The following is a 21,181-nucleotide window of genomic DNA, read 5'->3' as shown; positions in this document are numbered from 1 at the left end:
GGGATTCTCATATCCGCTTCCTCTGGCTTGCAGCTCACTCTACATCAAATCGCATCATCTGGCCTTCAAATAGGGCAAATTATTCGTGAAGCAATCACAGAAGCCGCGACAGGCATTGATTGGCAAGCTCATTTCTCCGCCCCATGCACCGTGGACTGTGCGCCTGTCAGCAGCCCTCTGGCTGGTTGCCACTCGAGTACCACTACGGCACTGTACAGTAGTGGGACATCGTGGAGCGAGATGCGGTCGAAGCGTTAAAAGGTCCCATGCCTCGCCAGCTAAATCAGTTGAAGTGAACGATTTAGCGTAACTAGAGGGACACTCGCACCACGTCCCTAGGTCAACCCAGCCTCGTGATATCATAATTTTTTTTCTACCTCTTCTTGCGCCCAGGCAGAGACGACTGAACCCATCTCGCCAGTTCTCCGCATACAGTCACCGTAGCCGTGCGATCTTGCAGCAGAAAAAGCAGAGGCAGAAGCAGAGGTATTGGCTAGTCTGATCAGCGACGTCAGCCTCTAAGCGAGGGGCCGAAATCATTTGCGACTAGGGATTTACCTCTATGCTTGTCTTCTTCCGTCTCCGTCTCCGCCTGCATGTCACTTTCTGGCACCCTTCTCGAAGATTTTCCAGGTACCAACGGCAAGGCCCTTGCAGGCTCCAAGCGCCGGAAGGACGTTTGTCTCGTACAATACAGGACGGCTTCCCCCCTCGCTACGGAGCAATAACCCCTCTCTCTCACTCTCGCTGCCCTCACCACGCGTCCTCGATTCTACCTGTAGAGACCTGGAGCCAGCGGCTCGTGCAATACTGGTACAACTCCCGTGCTTTTGAATTTAGACTTTGGACCATCCAGCTCTGACAGTAGCGCACCCGCTGTCGCCTCGCAGAACTCAGGTTCATTGCCTGACGATTAGAGGCTCGAGTCCCTGTGTATCAAACGCGCTACGACTTGGCACCTAGTCGACACTCTCAGCCCACCTCAAAAGTCGGCCACGCTCGGACGTTCAGACGATCCTGCCATCTCTTCCACGGCCTTTCCAGAAGAACTTGGCGCGCCGCTTGCCAGGCTTAGGCAATTGCCTGCCGCCCTCCCCGCTCCATTCGATGATGTGATAAACAACTGTGTCGCACCAACCGTAGCTTATCATCATTCTATGCCTTACACTCCTTGAGTCGTCTATCCGAAACCGTTCTACAACAAGACAGCCATATTCCTTAATACTCTTTAACTAGCGTCCACGTTCTATCGATAATCCGCCATTGCATTACCAACATCGTTTATTGCCTATACACGAGTTTATCAGTGTGAAAACCGCCCTTGGGGATGCTGGGCTGTCGACTCTACCATAGATTTCTAGGACCCCTGAATCAAGGCTGGAAAGCATCGCAAGTATGGAGGACAGTACAGACTTCCCAGAAGACTCCATGAGACATGTAGAAGCGTTGCTGAGTAGGCACCCGCCTCAAATGGTGCTGCGAATGTTCCAACATGTTATGGACTCGAGTGAGTGTGCGCGCTGCGTTGTGGTGCAATCAGGCTGACGGCGGTTAGGACGAAATTCCATGGCTTCTTCCCATACGACATCATCAAACTCGTCACTTCGTTCGCGACTGTCTGTAGCTTCCAGTTTCTCGACCATGTCCAGCTCCACCAGCCATAGTGACATAGCACCATCCATCGCATCATCCAGTTCATCGCGATCAAGGATAAGACGCCCAGAGCCGCGATCCTACCCCTCAGGCCTTGATCCTACCAGACCACGACCTACTCTAATGACGCCCACCTCTAATCCAAGTAGTCCGCTGGACGGAAGTGTCGAACCTATTTTCACCCCTACGGAGGAGGACATGACGAGCAACGCATCGCCTATCACGTTTCAAAGCGACAAAAGCCAAAGTCAGAGTCAGACCGGAGACTCTTTTATGTTCTGTACATATTGTGCCGAGCTTAATGTTCTGAAGACGTTCAAAGCGAAGTCGGATTGGAAAAAGCACGAGATGAGGATGCATGAGACAGGCGAGGACTGGCCTTGCCCAGTGAATGGGTGTAACCGGATATTCGATCGGCAAAAGGACTTCGTTCGACACCATGTGCGCTATCATTCGGGTCGACCGTTACCATCCGTGACCGATATAGGCATACGATTACTTCCGCGCAGGGTCTTTGGCTGTGGCTTCGAAAAATGCAAAGATGTTAGTATAGGGTGGGACGAGCGATGCGATCACGTTGCGAAACACATGAAGAACGGTTCTCCATTCGAGCAGTGGAAATACTCGAATGTCATTCGAAATCTCATTCGACAGGAAGCATTGCACGATACTTGGAAAGAGATATTCGGCAGTTTGGACGAACGACTAAAGGAGAGCAGATCTCAAATCGCCTGGTCTCCCGACAATACGAGAGTTCTCAGGCAGAAGCTTCAATGCTGTGATCTCAGGCCAAGTCGGGAGGAGGTTCTGATCACGGCATTGAGCATGCGTTCGGATCTACCCCTTGATACGTCGCATCTAAGCATACCCCCCGGTTTCATCACGCCGAGCCGAGACTCGGTTCCCAACGTCGATCAACTGTCGCGAGAACAACGAATGCATATTTTGATAGGGAACATGAATATCACACTGTCGCGTTCTCGCCTTGCAGCCGTGAATGCAGCGCTGCTGCAAGCGAGCAGCACCCCGCCTAGTTTCGGCACGTTCAACACACCCCCAACTCCTGACGAAGGAAATAAGCGCATCAGCTTCATGGATGTGGACTCTGCAGAGTTCGACCTGGCCGACCCGGGAATTCCTCAAATGCCGCAGCATCACACACCGCAGCAAACTCACATTGATCCTGAGCCCCAGCAGCAGCAGCACCACCACCAGCAACAGCAGCAACAACAACAGCAGCAGCAGCAGCAGTCACAAGCTCAACCCCAGCACGCTGAGTATGTCGAGTCTGGAAAGCCTGCTATGTTCGTAGATCCCGGCAGACCTACTGCTTTTGTGGATCCTGGAAGGCCCTCTTCTGGTTATACAGACCCGTCACGAACAGCTTATGTTGACGCCGGAAAGGCTTCGAATCCGTTGGGATGGTGCTATCCTAACTACTTTGATGCTGCGCCGACTTTCGAAGAATCTCAATACTATGATCGACCATCAACATTTGGTCAGATGTTCTCACGGCCTTTGCACAAGATCGGAAGCAGGCTGGGTTCGCGACACAGTTCGCCCCACTCGCGTCCTTCGTCTTCTAACGACCATCACGAGCTGAACGGCCCGGAATTTCCCATTCAACATCCCATGCAGCCTCCGCCGCCACCTTACCAACAGCAGATGAATGTGACAACGATGCGGCCACAGTATCGTGGTCTTGACGAACACCAGAACCAGCTACACCTGTTCACGCATCAAAACTAGGCACAGCCTCGTACACTGTCCAGTCCGCCCGAGTCCATTCGTAACGAACTTACCTTTCCACGCCTGTCATATATTTACCTACGATGTTTTGTATCTTTGCATAACCTTTGCAGCATTTCTACGCCAACCAGCATATAGACGCTCAGCATTTTCTTTCTGTGCAGTTGTTTCTTTTGACAGCATCGCACACGTTTTTTTTTCCATTCACGATACCCCGTGCTGTTTCATTTCCTACCTTTCTTTTCTCTGGCACATGACCTGGACCGTATAGACTGTACTATTATCATCATATCATAACTATGTGTATTTATTTGAATGATTACCTACCGCTCTGCATTCCGCCGCCTTGAGCAGAAGGATCCAAATTCAAAGCCAGATTACTGCACATAAGATGCTACTACCAACTGCAATTTACTGCCTTCCTGGACCTTCCGAATCGGCTGTCCGTTCGGTGCTCGCGCTGCAACGGACTCAGCTGCCATCTACCATGCTTTCATTTACCTACGGCGTTGGACACGCACCATGTGCCACGCAATAACCAAACGGTCCCACACCATACACACGCACGCACGCACGCCCTGCCAATTCACCAGAACAATACAATACCTAGAACGCAAAGCACCTGACTAGTCGTGATGCACATCGCATTTTACCCGGGCCGGGTCCCTGTCGCTGTCGCGAACCTCGGCCTGCCCCGTGCAACAAGGAATAGCGTGGGCCCATATGCTCACAATTGGACGTTCGGCCGACGTGATCTATGATTTTCCCTACATACACCCATCGCACCCATACCGTTTACGACTTGCATGCATACATAATCATTTAATGCATGGACATGACTAGGACGGGGGAAGCACAAAGCAAACCAAGATGGCATGGCATGGGCATGGCAGGGCAGGGCAAGGCATGCCTGGCAGGGGCACTTGTCTGCATTCCGTTCCGTCGTACAAACCGTAATGTACAATCACGCTGGGGTATTCGACGTTTTTCCCCCCGTTGGCCTAGCGGGCATTGGCATCGCATCTTTGACACGCCGACAATACAAATACTTGTAAGTTTGTAACTAACCTAACTCAACAGCGGTTCTGCATGCATGCAGGCGTAGGATGTACTGCACTGTACCTACAGCACTCACTGTACGTACATATAGAATTAACTATGTAACCAACGTTTAGGACTTCAACTTCCTAGCTCTCCATTACTATGCCTTGAGCCGGACATAAATTACACGCTTTATTCCCGCGCTTTTACGTTCCTCTACGTTATGTTCGATCGAAGTACCGCACGCACACGTGTTGTCGACGCGGTACCTTTCCGAACAAAAAAAGATCGCAACGCATAGCCAAGAACCAACCCCAATCATTCCATCAATTCCATCGTTCAAGTCATGTACCTGAGCCTACGTATCGCCGCCAAGGCTGCGTGGACCGCCCTCGTGTGATCTGGCTTGGGTTCAACAACCGTCGTGTTCCCCAAGTAGGCCTAGGAACGAATGAAAGAAAGGAAGGAGACTACACGAGTAATAAGGCTGACCGGCGCCGCATCCTACGTACGCCCACGCCTAGCTACACCTACAATGTACCGATGCACTTCGGATCATAGTCTACCTACTCATGGCAATCTCACGCACCCATCCCATCCCTTCCTAATCCTTCTAGGCGGCTTCTAAGATAGACTTTGGCGTTAGCGTAGGCTTTGGTAGCGTCGACTTAGCGTATCCGGGGCTACACTAACGTGCCATCGTCCCTCACTAGACTAACAATTCACGATTCGCGCTTCTAGAAAGAAAAGAGAAGGTTGGGTGGTGGGTGGGAGGGAAAGCTAGGCTGCTTCGAGACGTGTCGTCCGTATTACTGTCTACGCGTGGGCTCCCCCGTGCCCTGCGTAGGTACTGTGCTAGTGTAGGCTGTGTAGTAGGTTGGTTGGTGTATGGACGCGTGTTGACGCGGTACGCTGTGCTCACCATTTGGCATTGTTCGGTGTAGAGCAAGTATCTAATCGACAGTTAAAGCGCATTGTCAACGCGGTGCCCTGACGACATACCTATCTATGTATCTTCCTATCTATCCACGGCAGCGCTTTGTTCACATGCCTATGGAGTACTACCTACCCAACAAATCTACTCCTCACCTGTCCTCTCCTCCCCTCGATGGAGTATCGCCTTCCTCACCTCCCCCTACCCCCTCCCGAGCCCAGCCGGACACGGTAAGAGGAAGGGGCAATGGACGTACATGCACATACATACTGAGTCTGGACTTTTCGAAAGGTAAAAGTGTGGGGAGAAGGATGGGATGGGTTTGAGGCTCAAACTTACTCGCTCGCGCGCTAGCCGTGCGTGCATATGCGTGTGCCTGCGTGTGTGTGATTGGCATGGGGTGTTGGGGAGAGGAGGTTGGGGAGAGGATGATGGAAGGGAGTATGGGAGTATGGGATGGGAAGGTGTGGAGAGAGTTAGGGAGTAGGTGCGATGGGGGTTTGTCGTTCTGCTTTCGATGTGTTGTTTGAATAGTTATGTAGGGTGTTAGGAAGGGAGGAGGTTGTGGTGGTGTTAAGGTTTGCGGTGTCTGGATGGATGAACGGAGAAAGCGGTAACTGATCATTCGTGAGTTGTAGGTATGTCGATACAACTACTTCTCACGTCTTGGGTCTGGGGAGAGTGAGGTGACCTAATACCAAGTCAAAATGATACCATAAGAAGGAGATGGAATCTCGGTCTGTCGCTGCTCGCTGAAGATTTACGAGGGCCTTCGTGTTCGTGACTCGCAGCGGGTGGTGAGATCTGGGGAGAGTGGGAGAGTCGAGATCATACATATCATGTCGTATATGGAATCGAGAAGGACGACGCTAAGGTGGATATAGCTAGTCAATTAGATGGGATGTGTCTCATGTATAGTACATAGTTAACTGATGATGTTAGCTAGAACTTTGGTGCTTTTAAGTGAGGATCCGATATCACACTCTCCAGTGGGCGCATGGGATCAAGTGTAACTAAAGCACTTATCAGAGGAGATAGAAAGCGAAAAATTGCCTTAAATAGAACACTGCTTTAACGCTTTAACGCTTCAGTGGAATCAAAAGCGCCTCCCAAAAACGCCTCTCAGCCCAACCCCCAAAGCGATAGCTTGCTGTAGTCAAGCCTTCAGAACCATAAAAGATATGACCATGGTATATATAGTAAACCCATTCTGAACCCATTTTATGTCCATTCTACCCCAAACCCAACGTAGCTCCACTCCCTTGTCCCCCAAATCCCATCAAAAACAGCAACTGTCGCTCGCGTTGCACAGTGCCGGTACACTGCGCCGTTGTGTCCTCTCCATCACTACCCTCGCATGTATCAGCGCTTCGTGCAGCCCTGCATGCCTCGAGATATCGGCTTGGTGTTATCGTTGACGCTGTCGATGACGACGATGTTGAGAAGTGTGAGATGGGCAGTGAGCTCTGGGAGCTGTATGTTTGGTGCTGGTATTGGGGTTGTTGTGTAGAGATGTTTGAGTGCGGTATTTGAATTGGGGAGGACATAGTGTTTGATATGTGTATCTTTGTGTGTTCGGAGGTGTGGGGATTTGGTTTTGGTTTTGATATGGATTTAGTTAGAGGCAAGTAGGAGCGTTAAAGATATGGAGTGGATTTTATCCTGCTCTAACTGCGAGATAGTAAAATTGATATTGTATTGCTGTATTTGAAAAATGTAGAATCTCACTCCGTGCTTTAAAGAATCTACAATTGTATCCTTCACCGACTACATGTATTTTCCATCTCCTCTCTTCTCCTCCTGGCCCACGAGCGGCGAATATTTCGCGCAACCATCCCAACGCCAGATTTCCCCCTCCTTCTTCCCTCAAACAGTAAGCGATCATCAACACTCCGCACTTCGGATTGCGACTTTTGGCACTGGTCTCAAGTACACAGCCTCGCGTGCTTGTGAAGATTGGGGTTGGAATGTGTCCGAGTAGTGTACCGCGTTGTCGATAATTCGCGCATGTTGTGTTATGATAAATCCCGCATCGGCACGTGGGAGTCGTGAATACGGACAGCGAGAGGAATCGGGGTGAGATCGCTCGGGAATTATGATATAAAAATTCGCTTGTGCAAAGTGCGAATTGAAATGAGATATAAATGGTTTGCGTGATATTGTGTGATGCTTTTGACAGATAGGTCTTTCGAATATACCTGGCGGGGGAAGGCTTGGTCCGATAACCTGAATAACAACGGGAACCATTCAGAATGATTCAGGAGCATTCGACTTAATTTTCCTGATTGACTGTTGTCTCCTGCACCCGAGTGCGAGTTGTTTCGATGCTGGCGGAAACACTGCGTCACGTGACGATGTTTTGGTTCTCAATTCACCGAATTCACTAATACACTAGACAGCTGACACTGAATGAAACCACACCATTCGCGGAATCAGTGCACTATTGAACTGCAATTTGTTTCTCAGAAGGCTCTCAATTTCCATAGACGCTGCTCCGTTCCTTAACTGTGACGAGGTCGTGAAAAGAAGAAATGAGCAATCGCCTTTTGTCACCCGCGGATTTTTGCATCAAAACAGCGCCCGGCGCGACCTATATCCACTGAATTGAGTTGAAAATTTACAAGCGCCACTGTCATTACGCTGGGCGTTGGTATGGTGAAGAGTATCCCGTTTGCTCCATAAAATGGAACGAACAATTTCCGCCTATCGCATATCACACTGCGGGACATTGTGATTGTAACAAGCCTTGATAGTCGCGCAATCAACGAATTTCCCATTTTGAGTGATTTTCTCTCAATGCCGTCTCAATAACTCATACTGAACGCCACAGAAATTGTAAGATTGATCTTTCTTACATCCCATAACCACACTGACACCCAACACCCTAATGTTCATTGACCTATCATCCAATCGGCTCAATCATGGCCTTAACCCCAGGAAGCTTCTCCCCCAGAACGACTCCCTCTTCCACTAACTTACATACCACACGATAAGCCCAACCCTGACAATTCTCCCTCACAGCCGCTCGATTCGGCGCAGAAGGAGGCGTCTCTGCTTCCGCAATCCGCTTAATGCAAACCTCCGCCTCCGCATCGAGATCCTTCGCCAGCACAAACGATGTCTTGTAAGCTTCATCCTCAAGAATATTCATGTCGAGATCATGCACATAGTACATATTCTCCGCGTCGCCCGTGACCTGGAACCTCTCCCCCTTCTGTCCCTCGCACGCCACGAAAAGCGACCAGTGGTCCGGCTCGCCCTCAGATTGCCTCTGCAAGACGAGGTGGAGGGAGGGACGTTCCTGTGCTTGACTGGAGACGGTTTCTGTTGGTTCGAATTGGATTTTCTCAAGGGCCCAGGGTGTGCCGTGGCGTCGCCATGTGAATGGTCCCTCCGAGGCGCGCTCAATGCCTAGCACTTTTCTTGTTGAGGCGCGGGATGTCGGTTCGGAGAGAAGAGTCCATTCGGTGGCGGTGTGGTGGCGGGTGTAGGCTTTACCGTCGTTGTAGCCGTAGGTGTAGTCGCCTTCTTGTGTGGTTTGCCAGTCTGATGTTTGCATCGTTGGAATTAGGTGATTGTAATGCCTATGTGCTGATAGAAGTGCGTGCTAGATCAGTGGTGAGATCGTGTTCGGTTGCATTCATCAATCTTGATGGAATTGAAGGTTGGTATGACAAGTCAAGTTCGGGAAGCAAGCGGATTGATAAGGTAAGTAAGATTCAAAATACACGCATAATGAGAGGCATCATGTAGTACATACATAGCTCCCCCATTTAAACGCCCAGAGAATTGGTCTCTCCAGGCAACAGCGATGAGCATATAGACGAAACCACCTAAATATGTATGAGTCACGAAGTGCAGACATTTGTGTACGATAGGTTGAAATACAACGCCGAACTTACTGGTTGTTGGATTTCTTTTTGGCTCTCGATGTCGCAAACGCGCGCGTCGGGAAAGTAGTTGGGGCGGCATGGGACCACGGCGAAGGCCCACGAAATATGCTCTAACCGGCTAACAAGTAAAATATCCGCCGCACCAGGCCAAATGTCCTTGAACTAATTGGTAGAATACATAAGTAAGAGTTGAAGATTTATTTCTGATGGTTCAGTAAAAGCGTAGTGTTTCAGCACCAGGCGCGCGCTCCCTGACTCCTCTAAACCAATGACGAGGGGTTGTGGTTGCGGCACAGTGATTCATGTTATACGAGCGTCGGTCAACAGCAAACAAAATCGTTACTATTCTGCTAACTATCTACATGTGCGGCCGTGTTATCATTTCCCATATGTATTCCCATCCCATACCCACAACTAATCTGAAAGGAGTGTTTGAAAAAAGGAGTGTGCAAATCCGAACATAACCCAAAGCTAAACGAACGTGGTAGGTTCTGTGAACCAAAAAGCAATAACAACTGGATAACTTGTCACATCAATCGTGTCGAGGCTAAGCAACAGTGTCTTAGTAAAGCCCAATAGTGATATCGCCCCTGACTCTTGCGGTCAAGTGGACCTCGGCCTCGAGATCGAGCTTGATTCCAAGCATGAGGGCCGCAGTCTTGAGCTCTCCATTATCATCTGTCGCGCCCTTGAGAAGGGAGCCAGGAGGCTGGTGGAGGACTGAGTTGGGGCCGGGGGATACGGCACCTCCGAGGCGGCGGTTACCCTGGGCTTGGGCATTCTCATCGTAGCGGACAGCGGTGGGAGTACTGCGAGAGTTACAGTTAGGGGTGGTGGAGGATGAATTTGCATGAGGGTAAGATACTTACGGTGCAGACATGTTGATTGAGGAGATTGAAGACGAGGATGACGACGAAGATGAAGATGATCGGGTTACTGTGGAATGGGGAATTGTTGGTTCTGCAATTGTAGCCACTTCGACAGTTCTAATCACTGAAGGAGTGGGTCCGGGCGAAGGGATTTGAGCAGGTTTGGGCTCAATAGTAGACAAGGAAGGTGAATATGATGGCTTTCCCAAGGGGGCTGGATGGGCAATTGAGGATTCTTCAAGTTGCTGTAGAGATTCTGGACGAGGTGGAGGATCGGAAGTATTTGGATCTGAACGAAGAGAAGACTCGACTGTGGGATCGATGGGATCTGAAGTAGATTTGCTAGAAGTTTTGCTGGAGGAGGGAAGAAATTTGGATAAGCCCCGTCGAAGTCTACCTTTCTTCTTTGCAGATGTAGAGGAGTCAATCGTTGCTATGCTGTCGGAGGATGGTCTTCTCAATTGCAGAAGCTCGCTCTCGTACTTATATTTGTCCTAGCTTTTCCTTCCTATCCTTATTTCCGAAATCTAGCTCTCCTCGTTTGCGCTTGTCTAGATTTCCTATATCCCTCGATCCCCACCTCCATGTCCTCTAGCCCCTCCCGACGAGATGAGTTGCATCGCCAGAAGAGGTCTCTTCCAGCCTCATCCTGAACACTTGCAACGATGTACTCTTAGGAACTCGCCTACATCACCTGATGTTTCTCACTTGGTTACCCCTCAACATTCATTCTCTGTCGCACCAATAGAACTGCATACCTCTCACATACTGTTTGTCGGGAAAATAGACCCCTCTCGCTTAGTCCCGGGGAACCCTCCATCTCTGCAGATCCAATTGCATGCATTAGCCAATGGCGTGCCTATATGAAACAGGATGTGGTACAGAGGATAGACATGTCGATCTGGCCCCCTGCTAGTATTGTGTTCTCTCATTCGCTAGGCTACTATACACAGTCAACTGGTTGCTATAGAGTCTAGAATATCCACTTTCCAAGGCCTTTGGACTCCCCTAAATAGGCTACAATATACTCTGGAATATCTACTGAGATATAGATAATAGTTTGACGCGTCTATGTTCTAAGATATCAAGTCTTTGGCCGGCTAAGTGCAACCGTAGGGCGCAATCTTGAGTGGCGCTTAGGGAGCGGACCGAGCCGGCATCATCCAGGTACCATCGCACAACACATATTTCCCCACTTCCCACTTTAAAGCACATCCTCCACTTTGTTACTCCACCTCGTTCTCGGGCGACTCGGGAGCACCAAGATGCTGGGCTCGGAAGTTTTTGGGAAAGAGTCGGATTTTAGCCCCCATGCCACGTAGCTCGGACATCAGGAGATCTCTGATCCTCCACAAAAGCCAAGTTGGAATACGAACAACCAGTGCGGCATTTGCAACAGGTTCGCAATCTAGATGCCTTACGAAATGCAAAGGATCTAAGATAGACGACCTCTGGTTGGCTTCAACGTTTCTTCGCCTTTCAACTGCCGTCAAAGTCTCCGATTGTTTCATCTGCTTCCCGAAAAAACGAACGATAGTTGCATCCTCGATTGCCCGACGAGATCATGCCATGTTTCCTTTTACAGTAAACCAAGATACATCTCTTGCACTTCCCACCCGGGCAACCCCGAAATGCTTACGAAGCTGGGAAAAAGAAAGGAAAGTATCTGTGTGATATTTGCTCTATGTCGCTCGTGGTGTTGAGAAAAATCTGCTTCGCGAAAGGAAAAGTAATTTTTACACACGACAGGCAACCCATGTCTACGACAACGACGAGGTATTACAATCTGCTGTCACCTGGAAATAGGCTTCCCTCAGTTTTCTACCTTTTCTTCGCGCCGTTTACGTACCATGCAAGACGAGGAAACAGACAAGCTACTCGTAGCAGCCTTCACACTGCTTCTCGTTTGCTATAGACTCGTAAATACACTCGATTGCAGGCGTAAAAATTGACGGTCGATGTCGCTTATTGTTGCACTAGCCGCTGTGCCAGGACTCATGGGAACTCAAGAAGCGATACGTCAAGGGCAGCAGAAGGAGAGGAGGGAGGAGCACAGAGCGCGGAGATGCAACCTCGTCGCGAGATGTATCAAGAGCTCTGTGAGATCGAGGGAGATCAATGGTCGACCCCTAGTACTTCGGAATGGTGCAGTAAGTCTCGTTAACATTAGATTGATGAATGTCATACTATGACTTATCATTGACAGGTGCTCATCGATACATGCACGTCCGAAGGTACTGCCCCTGAGCACCAACTTGCAGGTTATTTCCTACCATATCCGGATACGCAATACGAAGGCCATGTAACTACCATCACAGACGTCGCGCCCGTAATGAACTGGCTATATGTTCACAGATCCTTTCACCAACTTCGATACGGCGTCCGCGTTGATGCTCAGCCAAATCTCCCCGGGCCGTTCGATTGCACGAGGCAAGATCGTCGCCTGACGTTCGACGGGTGGGAAGGATTCTGTGCCGCAGAGATTCTTCCGGGAATCTGGGGAGTGTTCTTCGATATCGATGATGATGGTCTGAAGGGCAAGATGAGGGAGGGTATCATTGCTGAAGGGACGCCCGTCTTGGAGATCGAACTCTGTCGCGTGGAGAAGAGATGGAAGAAAGACATGACGGCGAGAACAGTCGACCAGACAATCAACCGTGGAAACGAACTTGATCCTAACAACAATGAAGTCATCAAGGATCTTAATGGAAAGCCTTCGTTAGATGAAAAGACTAATGATCGAAGGGGAGAGAAGACCAGTGACGCCGATCATAAGGGTTTGAATGGTAAGGTGAATGGGAATACGAATGGGCATTCCAACAACAAGCGCGGAGCCAATGTTATCGACCAATCCAACCCTGATCCCAAGGAAAGTGAAACATCAAAGTCAGCCGATCGAAGGCAGACACAAGCCATCTTTAACGACTCCCCGCACCCAAAGCCTTCCACACAGACTATGCCTGCAACAGAGTGGACCACAACATCCACACCTCGGAGCAGCTCCCCGAACTCTAATCACTCAACCACTCTCCGCGCCCAACAAAGCATGCAGCGCATTCACGAAGCATCAAAACGAGTCAGACAGGCAGCCCAGCGAGTCGAACATGTGTGCTACTCCCCACCATCTACTCCAATTCAGACATCGATGGGATCTTACGACTTCCCCATGCCCCCAGCCAGCCCCAGAAACAGTAGTCCACGCAGCAAAGCCTCACCCAAGACGATACAGTCCCCGCCGACAACCCTCGTCAAAGTTGAAGCGCCAGTCGTTCTATCCACACACGCTCTTCGATCACATCCCCCAAAACCACAAGAACGGTTGTCTGAAACGTCAATTGAAAGGGAAACCCCCGGAACGCCAGTCGATTACTCGCAATTGATTTCATTCACACCTCCCTCGCCAGTCATACTGCGAAGAATCGAGGCGTTCGACGAATGGAGCTCTATCGAAGAGCAGACTAGTTCAGGGATGAAGAACATATTCCGTGCACTAGGAAAGGGGAGCATGAGGCGTTCCTCGAAGATGGGCGACGACCAGAGCGGGGTCATGGACAAGAAGGGCGGGCAAGAAACAAGAGGGAGGGATATGACGAGGAAGTGGTTTGGCCTTTCGAAGAAGACGAATCAGAAGGAGGACGAAACCACTACAGCTACAGACATAGGGAGAGGGACGAGGGACGAGAAGAACGCGAACCTGCTAAGGAATCAGGGTGTTGCTGATGATCCGCATGATTCGCATCAAGAAGAATCTCCGCCACCGCCATCAACAGGTAGTAGGACGCCCATTGTGTAAGTGCTGTCTCCCTCCAACAATTCATATTCTCATCTTCTTGCACTATCACTGACAGAGGTGTTTTGCTAGTGCATGGGTTCGACGGAGCTTGAGCGCCGCACGTCCAGATCCAACCCGCTTTGCATCAACCCAACAGCGAAAGCGGGCAGAATCTCATGCCAGCACAGCCAAAGTATCTGTAACAGGCCAGATTTCACGTGATAATCACCAATTCTCAGCTGTTCAAGATCATCCCCTTGACAAGAAGGCATTGGCGCTACCCAAACGTACCCAAGACCATCAGCGTCGAAGGCCGCCGCCCGCTCACAACAACTCAAACCTGCAACGGAATGCAAGACAGAGCATCGACAGTGCTTCACGACCAGAGTTAAAGAAGGGTTTCTGGGGCAGACATAGCCTTGAAGGTATCCGCTCACGGGGTAGCTTCGATGGGTCTAGGAGGGCTCAGTAATGATGGAAGTTGAAGAATGCGGTCTTAATTGGGCAATCAATAAAAACAATAATAGGTTGGAGAGTCATCTTGTTCTTTGTCTCGCCGTTTGTTGACGGTATACACGATAGATAAGATTACAGCTTCGTGAAATGAAGAATGAGAAGGGAAGGACTCAAGCTTATATTCATTGCTTCTAATTATTGCACATTCGTCGATACTTCATGATATAAACAGTGAGATCAGACCACATGTTAATTATAAACTCAAGATCTTAAATGATGAGAAGCAAATATCATCTTTGAGATCGGACGTGTTACCAACGAAGGATAGTTCTAGATGTAGAATGCACTACCCATGGATCATAACAAATCAGATTCCGTTCAAAGATCGTTTCAAACTAGGGTTAATGATCAACAATATAGGCGCAAGAAGCTGCGACTGATGACAAGCAAGGCTTGCATGTAGGAGTTGAAAGAACTGTATATTGGAGATCATTTGTTGCAACATCTAGGCCAGGACTTGAATCACTCATCCTAACCCTCCTCCTAGTCTTTTTCTTCCCCGTCCTCATCCTTGTCTTTCTCCTCTTCGTCCCCATCATAGTCGTCGTTCTCTGCGTCTTGAGTCATCATCCTCATCCCATCTCGTCAGAACGGGGCACGAAGTCGAAGTTTCGTCGGAGTACGGTAGAAGATGCTCCCACCCTTCCCATAGCAACCTGGAATGTTCCTCAGTATAGCGCCTAGTATAGTGGTATATTCTCTCTTCCGGAGGCCTCATGTGCTCTCTATGTCCTGATCGGATAAGCACGTGGTCCCAAAGATCGCCTCTCAAGCTACCCAAAGGGGGCCGGTCCTCATGGTTGCACTCATACGCATCATCGAATATAGAGCGGCCATTGTAATCCCAAGTAAAGATATTTGAGCCTCGTTCGATGAGCAATATAAGAGCACGCGCATCGTCACGGATATCCCGTACGCCAAAAAACCCAGCTGTGCGTGTTGCAAGGTGAAGACAGGTTCTCCCTGAAAGGTCCCGGCCATGTATGTCTGCTCCTCTATCAAGCAACTCTGTGAAGATGTCAGCGTAAGAATGGCCTTTGCCCTCATTACAATGCAGTAACAAAGGTGTATTTCCGTTTAAGTCCCTTTCATTGAGATCGATGAAGGGTTTACCTATATCCAGGACCTCCCTGAGCGAGTCCTAGGGGGGTCAGCAAGTCGAGGTGAGACTGGAACCGGTACGAACTGACCAGGATACTCTCTTCCATGACCAAATGTACCAAAGTGTATCCTGTACCATTCATCAAAGTTGGATCTGCGCCAGCTTCTAGTAATAGACGTCTGAATTCTCTAGCGTTTTGTATTTCATCTTTTTCCTCATCGCAAATGCAATCGATTACGTGAAGAGTCAGTGGTATACTAACCGCAGGGTCTCGGTGAGCTTATGATAGAGAAACTTGGTACGAATGCAAAACACAGACTTGTAAGAAACGAACATACAACTCGAATTCTGGAACTATACAGTCTGCGGCTCTTTCGTCAAAATCCGCGCCGTTCTCGAGGAGGAATTTGCACATTTCGGGTTGGTACATGGCGTACTGGTTCGAGTGAATTAGGGAGGATCTTCAATAAATGGGGGTTGATATCTTACAAAGAGCAATGGGGTTCCATATATGTCCCTATCTCTCAAACTGCATTGACGCTCCTCTAGAAGCCGCTTTAGCGAATCGACGTCTCCTTCCCTAACAATATCAAAAACGGGAGAATCCAATGGGAGGGTCTTGCCGATGGAGATGACAGGGTTCAAGACTTCTAGCCTATTGTGGCTGTGTTGAAAATGAAGATATGCCGTTAGAACTACTGATTCCACAGACGTTTCGGTGATTCGAATCTTTGCGATAGTTTCTGTCTTTTTTTCGCGGGTAGCTCGCCAACTTTGGTAGCGAGGGAATGGGAGAGAGTCCCTTTCAAATAGCGTGATCCGTATCTCGTGTCCCTGAATATTGACTACCTTCATACTTCGCTTCTGTATAAGTCTTCCGTGTCCGCTTGATTCGAATCTTGGAGCTGTTAGCATGGTTAGTCTTAGTCTGTCTGATGTTCAGTAGAAAGTGCGACCTACAGCCTTGATTTACGCAAATACTTTGGGAAGACTTGATGATGTTACGAAGACGTTTCAGTTCCTGCGGACTGATATCGTCGAACCCATCCAGGGATTGTACTCTTCCGTTGATGTGGACCGATGGAATGTGATTTTGCTTTATCACGCCTGACTTCAAGACGTTTGCGAGTGTACTGAGGAGGCGACCTGCTCTGCCGCCTACCTCTATGCCCTCTTTGCCATCTAACTTTTGGAAAGTCTTGACGCTCATTTTCAGGGAAGAATGGCTTTCGACTTTTTGGACAATACTCGGACCTTGCATCGCCCGGTCAGGGCGGGCATACTGGGGATTGTTCGATCGTTCCGAAAGCCCACTTGCTTGGTCTTGAGGAGCGAGAAGCGGCCTGTGGATGCAGTCAGTCTGCACGATACTAGACACTCGTGCTGATTTTGGTCAGTTCGCTGTACAGAGCGATCGACAGGCTGTGTGCGAGGCCGACGTACTGCTTCTCGCATCAGACAACGTAGCCCGCGATAGGTGAGCATGGCTACTCACCACCCAGAACGGTTTGCGACTCCAACATCTCTGCCGGCTGCACTCTGCCCAGCAGAGCTCTCGTGAATGCTGCCGCTCTACCGGCTGCATAGGATCTCCACAAGTCGCTCTTGTGCGAGTCGGCATAGTCGGAAATGCCCCGGATGACCAGGCATTGCCTGTTTGTATCAACACCCGCAGCTTCCATCTCGACGCAGAGCGCGCCACCGCATCTCGCGCCGATCTCGTCACGCAGCTCGCCATCCTGAATGACTGCGGTACCAGTTGCAATGCGTCCTTGATGAAAGATGAGCGTGTCTTTGTCGTTTTCGGTTCGCTGGGGCCGCTTGACAAGTTCGGTCGGATCACACCCCACGCACTTCGATCCATAGTCGCCAACGTGGTGGTACGTGGCCTTGAAGAGTCGGTCATGCTCGAAGCCCGGGTGCTCAAATTTCTTCTTCTTTGCGAATCCTTGCAATCTGCCAAGCTGGTCATCGAAACTGGTTCTCCCCATCTCAATGTCTGAGACAAGCACGGCAAGTGCGTTCGTGAGCCTCCGGTCCGGGTTGCCAATTGTGCCTACCAGTTCGAAATGCCCATCGACCTTCGATCTGCCCCGATCATAATGGACGCAAGCCGGCTTGCCATCGCCAGGCCATCCTACCACAACGTCCCCGAGGTGAATATTCTCGAGAGGATCATCGGAGACTTCTGATCGAGGAATGGCCCCTCCAATGCCTACCAGGACCGCCATCCGGATGTTAGGAAAAGTCTTGAACAGCGAACTCGCCAAGCGCCCGGCGTTGACATTTCCCGTTTCTCCCTGTGTACAGGTTGCAACTACCACCTTATGACCACTTATGGACCCACAGATGTACGTGTAGTCGTCGAAGTGAGTGTCGTAAGGCGGAGCGGGGTGCTCTTCGTCCAGCATCAAGCGCGCGGGGAGGAGCTCGACGTCCGCGACGGGACATATCCACGCGACGTGGTAGTCCTCACGGCTGAGTCGTTTGCTGGAGGCCATCTTTGTGTACGAGTGAATGTAGGTGAGTAGGAATTGTTCGCGAAGGAAGAGGGGCACAACATGTCCAATTTTCAGCCTTGTCGCTGCCTGCTGCATTTGGGCGAGAATGCGCCTCAAAGCCTGGGCGTCTCACACTGTCCAATAATCCATGGACACTACATAATGACCACCAGTGAGCGATGATTGCAGACTGCGCCGCAGCCTGACGGTCACACCGGAAGGTCGCAGCAACTGCATGCGTTTTCTGCCTCACGCATACTGTGTATATAGCCTTGCAACAGCCGTGAGGACTTCGCTCTTATTCAATGTTGTTTTTTGCTCATCATGTCTGAATCTTCTAAAGGCAGTGACGCGGTGAATACATTTCGCAAAGCCTGGGTTGCTAGTACTGCTGACAGCAACCTAACGCTTCACGGCTTCCGTAGGTTCAAGACTACACACCTGCTGAATCTGCGCTTTCTCGAGAACGAAGTCGCTGAAATAGACCGAAGGTTGTATCAAGCCGGCCTCAGCTTAGGCCTCGACCACTCAACGACTGATCGACTCGGACTTAAGCATTGCAAACGAGATACCGAGAGCCCTGAAGTAGACGACATCATCAATGATGAATCGATGATGAAACTACGCCATACTTTAAAGCAGTACGGTAGGCAGATGCGCTCGCATATCTTCGACAAAAGCTAACTACAGTTTGATAAATAGACGAAGCACTTGCCAGCTTCAACAACATCATGAGCATGGAGACTTTCTCGCTCCTTGACGATGAGCAGCAGTCTAGTTTGCGAGATGATATCTGCCTACACGAGAAACACAAGACTCGCTTGCTCAGGGTAGATCTTGGGACTCGAGCGCGGACGGATCCCTTCCAACGCTGGCTTCATCGGTATCTCCGCGCTTTTCGGTACTGGAGGCTTTCCACAAAGTCACTTAGCGACAGTGAGGGCCGGGGGTCGATCGCCAAATCTACCCGATGGTCGCGTCAGAACACAGTGCTGATCGCGGAGATGATTGGGCGGGTGACAACCGCGGTGTTAACAGCAGTCTTTCTCATCGTTCCGTTGGCTATAATGTCACACCAGTCGTCGAAGAATACCCAACTTATAGTAATTTCGGCCTGTATCCTCATTCTTGCATTCCTCATGTCGTTCTTTCTGAGGGTGTCGAGCTTCGAAATGATGGCTGTTACGGCTGCATACGCTGCGGTCTTGTCGGTCTTTGTTTCCAATGTACCGCCTTGAAACAAGAATATGACTTTCATACGGAAACTGAGGCGTTGTCAGAGTGTGGAAGACATGCAGATGATGCGCGGGCCATTAGGGATACATGCGCGGAATGATGTGTGGGAATTTAGGGTTCTACAGTATCGTATTATGTTGTCAACTAGGCTGTCTAGATACCTTCAGCTGCGCCATCAGGTGGAAATTAGGATTGCACAAGGCTACAAGATATACTTAACACGTAGGTGTAGTAATGCGTCAGGTAAGGTACTTTTGGGGTCCGCGCAGACATTAGGGCTCTGCTAGGAACGACGAACGTGTTGCTCACAGGTCTTAATGAACTGTGTTTTGTTTATGGATTAATTAATTCACAACAAGGCTTATCGTCGATGACTTGGCCGCAGGCGATTTCGGACCCCATGAAATCATTGCTTCTCGTGGCTTGTCGAAACTGACGTTTATTCGGGTGCCGTCGCCTAATCATTTACCCGTGTCTCTTGCGGGACTCCGATTGGTTGATTTGTTCTATCGTAGTCAATCTAACAATAACTATAATAATAAAATCAACAGAAACCAACTACCATCCCTTGTACATCACTTTTCTGAGGACATTGTCTTACCTTACACTATCCTTTCATGCATTAGAATCCAAAATCTAAAAAATTATTATCATAATGGCAGTCGGCAAGCCCCGAATCCTCTTCTTCAACCCTGTACGTCACGCCCGCGCCGCGTACGAAGCGCTGCAGGAAGTAGCTGCAACGGAAGTTGTCACGAGCACCTCGCGCCAGCAATTCTTCGACGACATCCCGAAGAAATATAGTGATGTTAAGGCTATCTATCGGACGTCTGCTAGCGGCGCTGTACGTACCAACGTACCCTTGAATCTAAGACAGCCAAAGGAAGAAAGAAAGACTGAAGTTATATAAAATACGTATGAATATGTGGCTGATCAACGACGACAGGTCGCAGGGCCCTTCGACGAAGAACTCATATCCCGTCTCCCAGCCTCCCTGAAATATATCTGCCACAACGGCGCCGGGTACGACCAAATCGACGTGCGCGCCTGTTCAGTCCGCAACATCACCGTCACGTACGCGCCGTCGCCTGTGACAGCTGCGACCGCAGATCTTACATTGTTCCTGCTTCTCGGTGCGCTGCGTAATTTGAATCCTTCACTCAGCTCGCTGAGAGCGGGCAACTTCAAGAAGGGAGTTAAAGAAGGTAGGGATCCGGAGGGGAAGACGCTTGGGATTCTGGGGATGGGAAGGATTGGACGCGCGGTGGTGCAGAGGGCGAGGGCGTTTGGGATGAAGGCGGTTTATCATAATCGCACGAGGTTGACGGGGGAGTTGGAGGCTGGGTGTGAGTATGTTGGGTTTGAGGAGTTGTTGGCGGTTAGTGATGTTATCTCCGTGCATGTTCCTCTCTCGGAGGGGACGAGACATTTGATTGGGAGGGAAGAGATTGCAAAGATGAAGAGGGGAGTTGTCATTGTGAACACGGCGAGGGGGGCGATTATTGATGAGGCGGCATTGGTGGAGGCGTTGGATGAGGGGCATGTGGGTGCGGTGGGATTAGATGTGTATGAAAAGGAGCCAGAGGTGCATGAGAGGCTGGTGAGAAATGAGAGGGCGTTGCTTGTGCCGCATCTTGGGACGCATACGGTGGAGACGTTGGCGAAGATGGAGGAGTGGGCGATGGAGAACGCAAGGAGGGGCGTCCTGGGTGAGGAGTTGTTAAGTGTTGTTCCGGAGCAAGCGGGAAAGAAGCTGGATTCGAAGTAAATTGACTTAAATGATTACCAATGAAAATACTGTACCCGAGTTACTGTTGATTGTCCAGTGTTGGTAAGTGATCTATGTTATGGCTATTGTGAATATTAAAGCCAGTCATTCAAGTGTCTCTGCTATAAGCGCCAGTAGTTGTGGTGA

General features: G+C 49.9%; 8 protein-coding genes across 8 annotated transcripts; 4 read left to right on the top strand and 4 right to left on the bottom strand.

The window, feature by feature from the left end:
- Positions 1-1,395: 1,395 nt before the first annotated feature.
- On the top strand, positions 1,396-3,402 carry BU24DRAFT_412258 (uncharacterized protein; the record flags this gene model as incomplete). Its single annotated transcript, XM_033526100.1, has 2 exons — positions 1,396-1,507; positions 1,556-3,402. 2 exons carry the CDS (start codon positions 1,396-1,398, stop codon positions 3,400-3,402), a joined length of 1,959 nt encoding a protein of 652 aa, XP_033381287.1.
- Positions 3,403-6,480: 3,078 nt separating this feature from the next.
- Positions 6,481-7,032, bottom strand: BU24DRAFT_261872 (uncharacterized protein). The gene has a single exon (XM_033522505.1). The coding sequence runs from the start codon at positions 6,922-6,924 to the stop codon at positions 6,610-6,612; it is 315 nt and encodes a 104-aa protein (XP_033381286.1). The 5' UTR covers positions 6,925-7,032; the 3' UTR covers positions 6,481-6,609.
- Positions 7,033-8,131: 1,099 nt separating this feature from the next.
- On the bottom strand, positions 8,132-9,079 carry BU24DRAFT_425543 (uncharacterized protein). Its single transcript, XM_033528760.1, has one exon. It carries the CDS (start codon positions 8,934-8,936, stop codon positions 8,280-8,282), a length of 657 nt encoding a protein of 218 aa, XP_033381285.1. The 5' UTR covers positions 8,937-9,079; the 3' UTR covers positions 8,132-8,279.
- A 704-nt stretch (positions 9,080-9,783) lies between these two features.
- On the bottom strand, positions 9,784-10,525 carry BU24DRAFT_261537 (uncharacterized protein). The gene is made up of 2 exons (XM_033522503.1): positions 10,140-10,525; positions 9,784-10,079 (listed from the first exon to the last, which is right to left on the bottom strand). The coding sequence occupies exons 1-2, from the start codon at positions 10,148-10,150 to the stop codon at positions 9,833-9,835; spliced, it is 258 nt and encodes an 85-aa protein (XP_033381284.1). The 5' UTR covers positions 10,151-10,525; the 3' UTR covers positions 9,784-9,832.
- A 1,572-nt stretch (positions 10,526-12,097) lies between these two features.
- BU24DRAFT_352547 (uncharacterized protein) lies at positions 12,098-12,759 on the top strand (the record flags this gene model as incomplete). Its single annotated transcript, XM_033523737.1, has 2 exons — positions 12,098-12,289; positions 12,346-12,759. Coding segments are annotated over 2 exons (606 nt in total), but the record flags the coding sequence as incomplete, so codon positions are not given.
- A 2,203-nt stretch (positions 12,760-14,962) lies between these two features.
- BU24DRAFT_465291 (uncharacterized protein) lies at positions 14,963-18,030 on the bottom strand (the record flags this gene model as incomplete). Its single annotated transcript, XM_033532262.1, has 6 exons — positions 14,963-15,568; positions 15,618-15,786; positions 15,868-15,965; positions 16,019-16,434; positions 16,490-16,912; positions 17,025-18,030. The coding sequence occupies 6 exons, from the start codon at positions 18,028-18,030 to the stop codon at positions 14,963-14,965; spliced, it is 2,718 nt and encodes a 905-aa protein (XP_033381282.1).
- Positions 18,031-18,244: 214 nt separating this feature from the next.
- Positions 18,245-19,575, top strand: BU24DRAFT_425539 (uncharacterized protein). The gene is made up of 2 exons (XM_033528759.1): positions 18,245-18,676; positions 18,733-19,575. The coding sequence occupies exons 1-2, from the start codon at positions 18,355-18,357 to the stop codon at positions 19,266-19,268; spliced, it is 858 nt and encodes a 285-aa protein (XP_033381281.1). The 5' UTR covers positions 18,245-18,354; the 3' UTR covers positions 19,269-19,575.
- Positions 19,576-19,921: 346 nt separating this feature from the next.
- BU24DRAFT_484851 (2-hydroxyacid dehydrogenase) lies at positions 19,922-21,034 on the top strand (the record flags this gene model as incomplete). Its single annotated transcript, XM_033533366.1, has 2 exons — positions 19,922-20,110; positions 20,213-21,034. 2 exons carry the CDS (start codon positions 19,922-19,924, stop codon positions 21,032-21,034), a joined length of 1,011 nt encoding a protein of 336 aa, XP_033381280.1.
- Between the last annotated feature and the right edge of the window lie 147 nt (positions 21,035-21,181).

Source organism: Aaosphaeria arxii (genome assembly GCF_010015735.1).
Source record: "Aaosphaeria arxii CBS 175.79 unplaced genomic scaffold BU24scaffold_7, whole genome shotgun sequence".
Lineage (NCBI taxonomy): Eukaryota > Fungi > Ascomycota > Dothideomycetes > Pleosporales > Aaosphaeria > Aaosphaeria arxii.
Note: the sequence above shows the minus strand (reverse complement) of the source record. Positions and strands in the feature narration are given on the sequence as shown.

Excerpts from the sequence above, each read along its gene's own strand:
- BU24DRAFT_261872 (XM_033522505.1), bottom strand. The coding sequence starts at position 6,924 with ATGTCCTCCCCAATTCAAATACCGCACTCAAACATCTCTACACAACAA.
- BU24DRAFT_425543 (XM_033528760.1), bottom strand. The coding sequence starts at position 8,936 with ATGCAAACATCAGACTGGCAAACCACACAAGAAGGCGACTACACCTAC.
- BU24DRAFT_425539 (XM_033528759.1), top strand. The coding sequence starts at position 18,355 with ATGTCTGAATCTTCTAAAGGCAGTGACGCGGTGAATACATTTCGCAAA. Across the intron at positions 18,677-18,732 it reads CCATACTTTAAAGCAGTACG|ACGAAGCACTTGCCAGCTTC; the intron begins GTAGGCAGATGC and ends TTTGATAAATAG.